Raw genomic sequence first — 13,622 nt, 5'->3', positions numbered from 1 at the left:
CTTCTCCTGCCAAGTGGCTTCTGGCCTTGGAACCCTGATGGGTTGTGTTTTCTGGGTTTGGATAGCACGATGGACCATCAGATGACTGAGAAACCACAGCACAGGCCAGGATCTCTGTTTGTGATTTATAAAAAACAAATGCACCACACTGAAATACCACAACATGACAGATGAACAAAGGTGAACAAACAGCACATCTTGTTGTGTCATCCAAACCTGCCCAATATTTTCCCACCTTCAACAAAAACAGTTCTTTTCTCAGTCCCTTTCACCCTATAAGGATTGTTTGTATCTTCATATTTACATTCTTTATTACTACAAAATGTCAGAAAATGCTTAGTTTCTAATAAGCTGCATAGCACCTTGTCCCAGCTCTGAGGCCTACACTAAAAGTGCATGAAGGCCCAGGCAGGTCAGCAGCAAGAAACTTGCACATTTGTATAACTAAAGCTATATCCTGATAAATTACACTCCTGCATCAATCAGCTTCATCCTATCCCTCTGTTTCCCAAAAATAACATTGGACTACACTGTAACACGGAAAATTGTCATGCAGTAAAATGGGAATAATAGGAGGTTACTTTGCAGGCTGGCGTAACCCAAACTCTCACAGTCACAGCCCTACTCTTTTAATGTAGATATAACAATGAAAAACTTTATCAGCATGCATTGTAAGGGTATTTTTAAATGTTTATAAATTCAGAGGGAAAATCAATAAAACCTTAGTGGGAAAGATTTGTATTCCTACTTTGGAGGGGAGGCGGGGGCCGGATAGAAACATTACTGTCCAATTCCTTAAAAGAGAAATTGTTTCCCACCAGTAAACTCCCCGCAGCTTCCCAAAAGACTTGGAACCGAACCAGGAAGTTTCCCTAAATGTCAAATGTTGATGTGTCTTAATTCATTGGCTAAAATCCTGAAGGGCAGAAACAGACTATTTTTACTTACTAGAAATATGGACAGAATAGTGGCTCTACTTTTAGCATCATATTTCAATTTCAGAGCTGCTTTAAACAAATGAAAGCTTGAGAATCTGCAGGGGAGGTCAACTGACTCCCTCCACCCCCTTTCCTGCCCCTTCCTGTGAGTGCCTGTGCTCAAAGAGGCACATAAACATTTCCATAGTGACAGGAGTTATTGCCAAGCTGATTGGATAAGGCTGAGTGTTCTTGTAGGATTGCATGGCTTTGGATTAGAGATGGACATTGATGGCCCTGATATTTTCCTTTGCTGCTCATGGCAAGCATTTGCACCAGCTCAACAAGCTTCCTTGTTTTACTTCCTTTTCAGTGATAAGCGGCTATGAAACTTGCAACAGATATGAAGTCAAAAACTCTCTGGGTCAGTGGCTGTACTTTGCAGTGGAGGAAAATGATGATTACAACTTGAATATGTATGGGGCATTGCGGTCATTCACCATGAAACTCTTTGACAGTAGAAACCAACCTATCATACAGCTGGCAAGACCTTACCATTGTTCCATCTGCTGCTGCCCTTGTATTTGCTGCTTGCAAGAGGTAAGCAACTCCTCTCTTTGAGACCACCTTTTATTTATCATTATTACTATTATTAGTACACTACATTTATACCCTGCCTTTCTTCCTTTTGCAAGAAACTCAAGGCAGTATATAAGGTTTGATTTTTGACTGGCTTTATGTGATAAGTTTTCCTAAATGTCAAGAGGATGGCATTTGGGACTCCTACTTATGTAATTTCACAGAAGTGTGTTTGATCCTCAAAGTGTTTTTGCAGTTTTGTTGACATGGAGCTTTTCTATGTAAGGCTGTTAATGCACTGTATCTGCTTCCATTTTGGTTACAGAATGGATATTCAAGCACTGCATGAATGGCATTTTGACAGCTTTTCCACTACATAATTTCTAGGTGGCACTGTGGTATAGGAGAATGGTTCAATTAAAAATGAAAAAAGGTGTTTTGTTTTATTTTTGCAAATAAGACTGCATTTGCCCTGATCTAATAGAACTTGCTGAAAGTGCCATTTAAAAACAGAAGCAGAACTGGAAAGTCACAGCATCATCTAAAGAACCCTTAAAACAGCTGTGAGTAAGGAATGATTAACACACAATAAATGTCCCAGGTGGAAGAGCTCATGGCTTCCATCCAAGTCTTAAATAGGACTCTCCTGCCAGGAGAATATGGCATTGCTGCCAGTCAAATGCCCCCACAGGAGGACATTCCATAGTTGAGAAACCAGAAAAGGCCTTCACTTCCATATCTTCATTATGCACTTACCTTCCCATCCCAAGGCACCTCATCCAATGATCTTGATACACTGGGTATGAGAAGATCCACTACTTAAGTTGCTTGGGTCTTAAGCCAGTTAGGGCACAATTGTACAGCTGCTAGACCATGTCTAGACAGCTACTGGAGAAGCCAGAGTCTTAGCTCTGACATCAGAGATCTGTTCCAAGGTCACATCTTTTCACTGGGACTCTTCACAGCTGGCATAGAAAGTATGATGTCGGTTGCAGCAATGAAGTTATAAGACTGACCTTGGAGATGAAATTCTTGGGTACTCCATGAATCAGGGATGGGAGGAATCAGGCACCAGTAGCATAGATGACATCCTGGAGGTGACGCTCTTCATGCTGAGCAGTGAAAGACTTAGACAGTTGAAATCTTATTTTTTTCTACCATTGAATGCCTGTAATGCATTCTGTTGTGCTGTTAGGTATATATCTCAAATAACACTACTTTCATTCCATTAAGTTGTTCAGAACAGAAAATCACTCTATGGTTCCATTTTTACTCTAAATAAAACAGCTTATATCTATTACAAAATCCATTAAAGCAAACATTAAACATGAAAGTGAAGCAGTTGTTAGTCCATACAACTTTTTAAGCATACCAGAGTATACCAGAGTATGCTTAAAAGATAGCTAATTTTCACTATTTGAGTTTGTTTCCTATCCATTTATCATAAACACCAGAGAAAGTGCAAAGAAATAATACATGAAATAGAAGATGAAAAGTTTGTTTCCTATCCATTTATCATAAACTCCAGAGAAGGTGGAAAGAAATGCTACATGAAACAGAAGATACCAAGCACTAATTCAAGTTTTATAGTCTCTACCCATTAGCACTAGGGACAAAACATATTACCATAAACGATGAAGATGCATCAGTTACATTCACTCCCATAATGGGACTCTTCCTTGCCCAAGTATTGTGTTCAGATATTGTTATCGCATTAATTTTGAATTTGTACAAGCTCTCATGTGACCCATACATAGTGGAAACTTGCAGTTTGATGGGCTTCTTCCACACGGTTAGTACCTTTACAGCTGGAATGGGGGGGGGGGGAGCCAGGATAAGAACATAAGAAAAATCATGCTAGATCAGGCCAAAGGTTCATCTAGTCCAGTTCTCTGTACACATGGAGGCAAACCAGTTGCCCAAAGGATCACTCATGCAGAATGAGTTCAAGACCTCCACTTGCCCAAGCTCCTTAGCAACTGATATATGCAGGCATTCCACCTCTGGTAAAGGAGGTAACCCAAAGCCAGCAAAGCTATTACAAGCCCCTTTCAAAGCCATCTAAAATGGTGGCCATCACCACTTCCTGTAACAGTGAATTCCATATTTAACTGTATGTTGTGTGCAGAAGTATTTCCTTTTATCTGGCCTGAATCTCCCATGAATCAGCTTCATGGGATGACCCTGGGGCCTAGCATTATGGGACAGGAAGAAAAATTGCTCTACTTCTCCACAGCATGCATAATTTGAAACACCACTGCCATGTCTTCCCTTACTTGTCTGTTTTCTAAGCTAAATAGTCACAGTTGTTGTACCTGCTCCTCATATTAGAGGGAATCCAGTCCCTTGATCATTTTCATTGACCTTCTCTGTACTATTTATTTATTTATAGCTTTTCTAGACCATCCCTTACCGAAGTCTCAGGGTGGTTTAACAATACAACAATGTAAAATAAAACAGAGCGTCCTAAATTTTCCAACTCAATTATGTCCTTCTCAGGTAAGGCAACCAGAACTGATTAAAATATTCTAAGTGTGGCCATATCAAAGATTTGTATAAGGGGAGTAAGATCCTGGCACTGCTATTTTCTATTTCATTCCTAATTTTGCTAGTATAATGAAGCCTATGGAAACACACTTCTAGGAATATGAAATGTAGTGCTTTTTTAGGAAAGTAATGGGTTTTAGGAAAAATCTAGTCTTTGGTCAACAATACAGACAAGGTGATAACCCATACTCAGTGGTTGAGTGTAAGTTGATTGCAGGTTGTTGCTGTTGAAATGTGGATATCTGAACTCAGGCAACAAATCACAGTGAACAACTCACAGTTTAACAGTTCAAACAAACTGTGGGTTCCCTGCATGGATTGCTTGTGGCTAAGAAACTATGGCTTGTTAGCACAGCTGAGATCAGAAAACATGATAATGCACAATTCAAGAACAACCACCACCACCACCTATGGTTCAGTGACAACCCACATTCAACCCATACTCTGCTCTTGTGTATGGGTTATCGTGTTGTCTGCACCCACTCGGTAGATGCCTTGAAATTCTTTTGTAGAATTAAACAAACACCTTTGCATGTGAACTCACAGTTAAGCCATGCTGACCAAAAGGGACATTATTTTCAAGGAACTGTGTATTGGGTTGCTGCCATCTCCCCCCCTGCACCTGCTACTAGCAGTTGTCTCCTCATCTTTATCTCCCATGTGCTTTCATCTTGCAACTTGGCAACCCCCTCGATTCTTATTGGCCTCTCCCTACAAGGGACAGGATATGAGGTTGCTCTTTGTATTAATTGTGCTGTGCTTTTCTTAAAGATTGAAGTTCAGGCCCCACCAGGCACAACCATTGGCTATGTGAAGCAGAAGTGGCACCCCTGCCTGCCTAAGTTTGCCATCCAAAATGAGTCTGGGCAAGACATCCTGAAAATCACCGGGCCTTGCGTGGGTTGCAGCATGTATTCAGATGTTCATTTTGAGGTAAGCTAAGAGTCCCCTTCTTTGATGTGTTTCAACCAATCCTTCAATATTCAGGCTGAATTATGAGTGATTTTGTTCCTTGCAGCAAGAGTGGATGTCACCAAAAACTTTTGCTTCAGCTCTGTGATTTCTTCTTTCTCACTGTAGCGTACTGCCCAGTCTGCGTTTGCACATAATACTAAGTCATGCATTGTTCTGTAGGCAAACTTGCCTCATTTCCTTCTTTCTGATCTGTTTCTCTCCTTCCTCTTTTGGCAAACTCTAGAGAACTTTTATTTTTAGTCTGCTCTTGCTGGGTACCTCTGCTGCAGGGTAGATGGCAGTGCAAACAAGCCAAGGATTGTTCTGGGTTCAGACTAACAATAAGAACTCTGACTTTGTTCCTCCTGTCAAATGTGAGCTTTCCCCCAAAATTAAAAGCATGCTTTTTAAAAAGTGTGTATCTACCATACGCTTTCCCTTTATGGGCCAAAGCATGAAAGTGCTCATTTTAAAAAGTGCACTTTTCAAAAGCAACCATAATCTTTGGGAACTTGCAGTCTTTTCCAGACAATTATGTTCCTGTTTGGGTTTGAGAATGGGGCAGTTTCAATGGAAAAATGAACTCAAATGAAATTCTCATACATTCCTAGTTCAGATGTTATAAAAAGCCATGGCTTAAACAAGCCAGAGTGGCTTGTGTATGGTTAATAAACCATGCTGCTAGGTTCATACCATATCCCTGGCTTATAAGCCATCATGGTTTATTGTGTTGCATGAACCCATTATTTGTAAGCCAGGAACAAGCCATGGCTTCCATTTTGGTATACAGCTGGTTGACAAGCTGGTTTGTTTGTGGCAATGGGTTCAGGTGCAGTGACAAGTCAGATTTTGACAAGCCACCCCATGGCTTAGCACTGTGTGCATTGTATATTTATTAGCTGTATCTCCTGCTTTTTTCTTCTAGCAAACTCAAAGCAGCTCATTCTCTCAGTCTTGGGCCCACAACAACAACCCTGTGAGGTAGGTTGGGCTGAGAGTCTGTAAGTGGGCCAAAGTCACTCAGTTGGCTTCATGACTGAGCAGGGACTACAAGCCACATTGCCTGAGTCCCAGTTTCACGTTCCTGACCACTGCCCCTCATTTTGCATTATGTACAAATCAGGCTACTGTTTGAATTGGCCCTATGTACAAGCTTTAGTAGGGTGAAGAGATAGTACATAAATTGTACCCCAACACCATGTTTTTGTAACCAGCAAAGGCTTTAATGATCTTGAATTGGCAAGCTGCCTGTTATCGCCACTTTAGGTTTGTCAAGACAGCTTTCAGTACTGCAACTGCTAAAGTAGCCTCTTGGGAGCTAGTTGCTCAAGGAAATCTTTGGCTTTAAATTCATGCCTGAAATATGAGAATTATGTAAGTAGTGATGCATATAAATCCTCACTGTCATTATTTGCACATGTGCCGTGAATGTGTCTCTACCCTTTTCCCTTCCCAGCAGATCAAGTCAGAAGGATTCTAGCTGCAGTCCTTTGTTAAGTAGGCTGGCTTTGCAATGCAGGCTGATGTGGAACTTGTTAGCATAAAACATTCATCAAGTTTCTTATTCCTTTAACTGAAGTTAGTTCTTTGCCATCTTAGAAGTTGATCCCAGACCACATTGCCGTTGCTCCTTCCCTTCCAAATGAAGATGGCTCCAGCCTCAGAAAAGTTTGTGCTGCTTGTGGGCCAGTTGGCGGAAATGCTGGATGTTACTTACTTGGCCTCTTATTTGACTTAGCAACAAGCCACTGGGCTGATAAATCTACTCCTGCTCCTTCTGACCCTCCTTGGAATGCAATATTTTGGAAGAAATGGACACAAACCTTGCAGCTTGCACACAGTCATGGACACACACATATCCAATATCCATCCATGTCCCTATTGCTCCTAAATTACTAAATTATGAGGTGCTTTGGAACAAAAAGAAAATCAACCATGTATCAGCTATTGCACTAACTAAAACAGCATGCTTATTTGCAGCTCTTGATAAGTTACTTACTTCTGAAATTTCATATCCCCTTCTTCACTGTTGATCTTTTTTCTAGTCTAAAAAGAAGTGTGGGTTGTCGTTGAACCATGAGTTGTTGTTGCTGACATGTGAGTTATCATGATTTTTGAATCTGCCGGAGCTAACAAGCCACATCAATTGCAAGGAATTCATGAAAAGACCCCTTGGTTTGTTGTTGGGTTGTGTACTGTTGGTTGTTCAACATGGGGTTGTTACCAACAAGATATCCCACATTTGAACAACAGCACAGTTCAACATAACCTACACTCAACCCATACTCACTCCCCTCAGTGTTGGCTATTGCGCAGTCTGAACCCTGTAAAGGAGTTGCCATATGTTGAATCAAATCATTGGTCTATCTAGATCAGTACTGTCTGCTCCAGGGGTAAGCAATCCAGGCCCCTTCAGATGGTGGAAAGAAAAAGAAATCTGAAATACGTAATCTCATCAGCCAATTTAATAATATGCAGCCCATCAGACATTTATTAGAACTCTACAGCACTGTAGGGAAAAAGTGGCTCTGAACAAATCCAGAAAATCTCTAGTAGAACAAAAGCTTTATATGAAAAAACTGTGAAGTTCAAAAGCAGAAGTAATATTTTATATAGGGCAAAGTCTTTTGGAGACAATCAAGTCAATATCTCAGAATATATTTGATGACTTTGCACATAGAAATGTCTCCTCAGAAACTTTTCAATTATCCGCTAGAAGTACTTCTGACCTCTTCCATCTCTATGAGGTCAAACTATCTCAGACTTTTGCATGATCACTGTTAGCACTGCATGAATCAATATTTCATTCTTCTGGAAGAAATTTCAAGACTACATCTTCTAGCATCCCCAAGCATTGGCTGTGACAACACTGGCTGATTGGAGATGCCAGAACATCAGTTCTCCAGGGTTTCAGACAGGACTCTTGTGGGTGATGTGAGGGATGTTCTGTATGCCAAGGAGGCACTTTACCTCAGAGCTGTGATCTCTCCCTCACTCCCAGCATTCCCCCACTGCCAATATTCCACTCAAAGTGGGAAGTCTAGTGGAATTGCCTTTAGATTTGTTTTCAAGTGTTCCTCTGGTGGATCTCTTGCAAACTACTGATACTTTGGTCATGTCTTCGTTGCAGTAAAGTTAGCAAAGATTTCCTTGTGACTCCTTAAAGACTATGTCACCAGACAGTGAAGATGATGAATACACATGGGTTCATCTGAAGGAAAGAAACACTGAGAAAAGTAAAATTTAACTGTGAGCACATACTGAAAGCCGAGATACCATACCTGAGTCATCAGATAAAATGCAGTTGTAAAGAGTCAAGAAATCTTTTTGAAGCTCCTAAATATTCCTTACTGGGACTCAATTTGCATGATAAAGCATATGAGATAACAACTTTGATTCAACTTTTGAGTGATCCATGTATAGGATCCACATTCTCAGGTTTACTTTTTAATCTGCTTTTGCAAAACCTACCCCACTCCCTGACTGGAGTATGTACCTAATACATTGTAGTTCCATAGTCATTGTAATGTTGCAATAAATTTGCCAACTTGAGAACAATCATCATGCTTTCAAAAACAAAAACTGTCCAAATGCTATCATAACATATTGCATCTGCTATTTCCTATTCATGGAGCGGTATTCAGCTGTGTGGTGATGTTGTCCTCGTGTAAACCAGCACTTGTGTGATATAGCTTGCACTTGGGGAGAAGCAGAGTCACCTAGTGAGGGCTGCTTATGACTCACAAGCATTACTTTACACATTCTTTGTGATCGCTTGGTGCAGAACTGGATGCTATCCCTTGCTACCATGCCCTGACAGGCATGCATTCAGTAACTGACCTGGTTTTCTGATAGAAAGTATAATTTTCCATCTCCAGACTGCTACTATGTTCACATTAGGCTTTGACCTTGCAGTTTATGCAAAATAAAATCTTGCAGATAATCTTGGGAAAAAACTTGTTCCTAACTAACTTTTAAAAAATCTTATTTATTTTAAAACCAGGTGAAATCGTTTGATGGACAAACAACAATTGGAGGCATTACTAAGCAGTGGGGTGGAATGGCAAGGGAGGCCGCTACGAATGCCAGCAACTTTCTCATCCAGTTTCCCCTGGATCTTGATATCAAAATGAAAGCTCTTGTCCTTGGGGCTTGCTTCCTACTCGTAAGTCTAATGGTCTCAACACTTACTGACAGTCCAATTTTAAAACCCACTAGGTACTTCCAGATTATGCCCTTTATGGGGCAATCACATTGCCTTTTGTCTGAAAGCACCCACCAGTTGAAACAGCTGCTTGCAGAATCCAGTGTAAAGATCTTCATGTGGTCATTGTACGCCTGATTAGAGATAAATGTGGAAATCAGATGGATTTTCAGAATTTGACCCTCCACGTTTTGGTTCACCAGCCTTTTATTGGGCTTGCAAACTTTTTAAGATGGTTGCAATCTGTGCATTAAAATTGGCTAGTTGCACAAATCAACACCCAGAACTATATGTTCCTTGCACTATACATGAATATTGCATGACAGTCTTGTGCTTTTCTTGTTCAGTTTGCTGATTTTATGCAAACAGCAAAAGATCTGTATGCTTTTCAGGTGCTAACTCATGCAAAACATGCAAAATATTCCTCATGTGTGCTGTGTGACAATGGCAGCAGTGATGCAGGGCTGAATTGGTGGGAGCAGGCTGCCTCCAGGAGGCTTCACAGGCAGCCTCTGAGGCCTGGAGGTTGTCCACCTTGACTATAGACTAAGCTGCAAGCAGCTACAGACATTTAATGCCAAGTTTCTCTTAATCCAAAGGTGGAGAGTATGCTATACGAATGAAATGCGTAAGATGTATCATTCCTTACAGCTGTAAACACAAAAGGCTATAAGCAACTCAAGGTTGCCATTGAAGAGGCGGTGTTGTTTATTGCTAGCAAGGGATTCCTTAATAATAATGCCAGCAGAACACACTGTAGCCTGAATCGGGTATCTTGGGACTCTGGTAGATCTTGGGATTCTAGTCAAAAAGCCCAAAGTAGCCAAAGTTATGCAGGTTCAGTAGAATTCCCACTTCCCTAAGATTTTAACTTACTTTCAGAAATGCCCTGTCAAATAAAAATAATAGAAATCTGCCTGTTATCAGAGTTCAACTAATTTCTGGTTTTCTCCCTCACCCCACCCACCTCTCCATCCCCTTGCAGGATTTCATGTTTTTCGAACAAACCCATTCAAGACGACAGAGCCAGGAAAGTTAGCAGCTCTGATGCCTACATTCTGTTGGCTTCCAAGAAAATTCTCTTGTTGCTTCTATTCATGACTGGCTAACAATGAGTTGTCAAACATGCTGATAAGAGTGGATTCAATGAAAAGGACAGATCCCACAGTTTAAGATGATAGTGCCCGGTCTCCTACCATGACAGTCTCAGTGATTGAATTATTGGAGCTAGTCTGGAATGATTAACAGAGATCAGCCTTCCTCAGTTGGGTGCCTTCCAGATGTGTTAGACTGCAATTCTCATCATTCCCAGAGGATATCAAGTTTGAGGAAGTTGACAGATTGAAATGGAAACTGCTTTTATTGTTGGCAATATGAGTCCTGCTCAGACGTCTAATTAGATAGAGGTTCAGACATCATCTCTGCTCATTCTTTCGATGCATTCAGTGCCCTCTACTAGTGCAGGATGACTATCTGAAAAGGACAGCCTCTTCTATCCCTGGAGGGTTCCCATATGTAGATTCTCCAGCATTATGCCTCACTTAGAGAACACCCATGGATGGACAAGGCTTTTCTCTACAGTCACCTTCCACACACACACACACACACACACACACACACACACACACAAGGCAACAAGAGCAACTAAGGGAGGGACTGAATACAGAGTACTCCACATTCTCATGCATTTAAACATGTTTGGAGAGTACCTGTGCAAGATTATATAGCTAATTTAGACATGAAACGTGAGATCCTTCCTTGTGTGGCTTCATTGCTCATACAGATGTTTCCACCATGATAAATGAAAGGTCTGTGGGATAAAACTAGATGGCACAGAGGGAAATAGATTGTGCTGGATACTGGGTATATGTGGGATCTAGAGACCTTCCTTTCCTCAGTGCCCTAGAGCAGGGAGTGGGCAACTCACAAATCTTTCAAGTACTTTGGGACTGCAGCGCTCACTGCTCCTCACTGCTATGCTGATGAGGGTCACAATCCAACCAACTCTGGAGAATCACAAAATTGCTCACCCTTGTTCTTTTGGATTCTGATGTATACAGTGGGGTGAAAGGAGAAAAACTGGATTTTTGGGATCCTGCAAGGTTTCCTCCACACACAAGCAAGCATCACATGTATGTTTTTGGTGAAAATATAAAAAAGGGAACGAGTGCTTCATTTCTGAGCATTCACCGCAAAACATAAACAGCATTCTCTCTCTCTCTCTCTCTCTCTCTCTCTCCCCCTTTCCATAGTTTCTCTCTCTCTCTCTCTCTCTCTCTCTCTCTCTCTCTCTCTCTCTCTCTCTCTCTCTCAATATATGTTGGTAAAATGTAATAAAATTTAAGCTCTTTTCCCTGTCTTCACATGTGAATAAAAATGAACAGAAGAACGTGCTTGTGACAATTTGACAAAAAGTGTGTCAGAAAGCAAATATTACCCATGCACAGAAGATGCCAAATAACAGGCAAAGGTAAAAGCAAATTAACAGTTTAAAAAATCAGTATGACTTCACTTAGCAGCTGCCTGCCCTTCCAACATCTGGTCACATACTTCCTTTACTGAGCAGTCAAAACAGTACACAAAACCAAGTTGTTGAGTTCGAGGCGCAGCAATGGAGTCTCTGAGTTATGCATGCTGCTGTGCTCTTCTAGGTTCTTTCCAATGAGCCTCCCCTTCTTGGAAATCTGTTTGGTTTCTCATTCATTTAGCTGCAGTTGTAGCAGTGGAATTGATATTTCCAGTGGATTATTGTATTTGTGGGTCCAATATGGAAGACCCAGAAAAAACAAAATGAGACATTTTTATGGGTATACATGTGACAATTTAAAGAAGAATATTGAATAAAAAGGAAACTGGTAATAGCCCTATGCAGCAGTTTGGACGGGCTTTAAGTGGGGAGAGTAGGGGGTGCCTATGCAAGTGCTGCCCCCAGGACACACAAGTCCAATGACCAACCTCCATGCATTTTTGCACTGTTGCCCAAAAGAAGACTTACAAATACATTCGCCTGATTCTTCTAAGTTTGTTCACCTAAAGCACACTAGCCTGAAGTGTCTTCCAGCGAGACACTTGGAGTGGGACTAATGAGTGTCTATTTTAAATGCCTGAAAACCAAGGGGTTCACAGTGAATTGGGTTCACTTCAGAAAGGTGGCCTTTCAGACTCTTCCTCTAGAAGGCATCAAAACTGAGGTGGCAAATCTATACAGACTTGCCTGGGAACAAGTCTCATTGCACTCAGAGGGGCTTCCTTCTGAGTAGACAAAGGTGCACTGTTCATTGCACTTAGAATAGGCAGCACAAAGGTTTAGTAGGCCAGGGATTGTGTGTGTCATCTCTGCATAGTGCTTATACAAGGACTACTTGCAGCCCCCAGGCTATATGTACCCCTGAGCCTGATTTCAAAAGCCTTCCTCAAATTTAGATTGCACATGCTCTGCTTGAGTGAGACAAAATAAGGGATAGAAAGACAAAGAAGGGGATGTCAGAGAAAGAGAAAAAGAGGGCTGTAGCAAGGGAGAAAAGGGGTATAGCTTTGCCCAGGTTTGGCTGTGGGCCATCACCAGTATATGTCTTTTGACAACTTACCTCAAGACAACGTGGCCCTTGGCAGAAGAAGGTTTCCCCACTCAGGGTTTTTATGTGCAGCATTGAGGGAAGTCCTGGATTATGTTTAAGTCCATCTAGTGACTAGAGGGACAATCACTCTCTTTCATTCATGGAATTTCACAATAGTCTAGATTTCACTTCATTCACCTGAAAGCCTTCTGTAATTTCCAGTCACTCCTCCTCCTCCTCCCCCCTCCCCCCTCCTTCTCCTTGTCCATTAAGGATAAAAAGCTAGAATAGTTGCACAATATCTTCTAACTGGTAGTGCTAGAAATCTTCTGCCTGAAAGCAATGTAAGATTCTAGTCCGGGGGTAGCCCCTTTCCCAACATTTGTGTCATTATTTTCCTACTCTGCAAAGTTGAAATAGCTCCCTGGGAGTTACATTGCTTCCAGTATGTACCATTTTAACACAGGGTTTTCCAAATTTTTGGGTCCATGAGTGTATCTGAGAATGTGAGAAACTGCTGTGAGCAGTGGTCCCTGTGGTGGATGTGACTAGTCAAACATTCTGTGGAGGGAGACAAATAATGAGGTTAGGGAGTGGTGAATGGGAAAAAAGCTTTCTATCCTCATTCAGTCTCTCTCCATCCATGCAACAAACCTTTCCTCTTTGCTCTCTTTCTTCCCTCACTCCCAGCCTCTATCCTTGCTATTTCTCTCTTCCTGATTCCTCTGTAGCTGCCTCTTTCCCTCCCCTGTCCACAGCTGTCTTCTTCCACCACCTCCCTAGCCCCAGCCTCTCTCTCTCTCTGCCACCCACCCTTTATCTTACTGTTTCTCCCCATTCACAGACTTCACACTTGCTATTATT

General features: G+C 41.5%; 1 protein-coding gene across 4 annotated transcripts in view; it reads left to right on the top strand.

Moving 5' to 3' along the window:
- The window catches only part of LOC123024674 (phospholipid scramblase 1-like), a 59,116-nt gene that overhangs the window by 15,992 nt on the left and 29,502 nt on the right, over positions 1–13,622 (top strand). Inside the window, exons 5-8 of one of the 4 annotated variants that reach the window (XM_044432699.1) lie at positions 1,291–1,517; positions 4,815–4,976; positions 9,001–9,162; positions 10,187–10,381. The exons of the other annotated variants lie outside the window; for them this stretch is intronic. Of the exons in view, the coding sequence (XP_044288634.1) occupies positions 1,291–1,517; positions 4,815–4,976; positions 9,001–9,162; positions 10,187–10,240 (605 nt within the window). The 3' untranslated portion in view covers positions 10,241–10,381. Of the gene's footprint in view, positions 1–1,290; positions 1,518–4,814; positions 4,977–9,000; positions 9,163–10,186; positions 10,382–13,622 lie in introns of those variants that run through there. 4 annotated transcript variants of the gene reach the window in all.

This window comes from Varanus komodoensis, unplaced genomic scaffold, assembly GCF_004798865.1.
Source record: "Varanus komodoensis strain SLA01 unplaced genomic scaffold, ASM479886v1 scaffold25, whole genome shotgun sequence".
NCBI lineage: Eukaryota > Metazoa > Chordata > Lepidosauria > Squamata > Varanidae > Varanus > Varanus komodoensis.
Note: the sequence above shows the minus strand (reverse complement) of the source record. Positions and strands in the feature narration are given on the sequence as shown.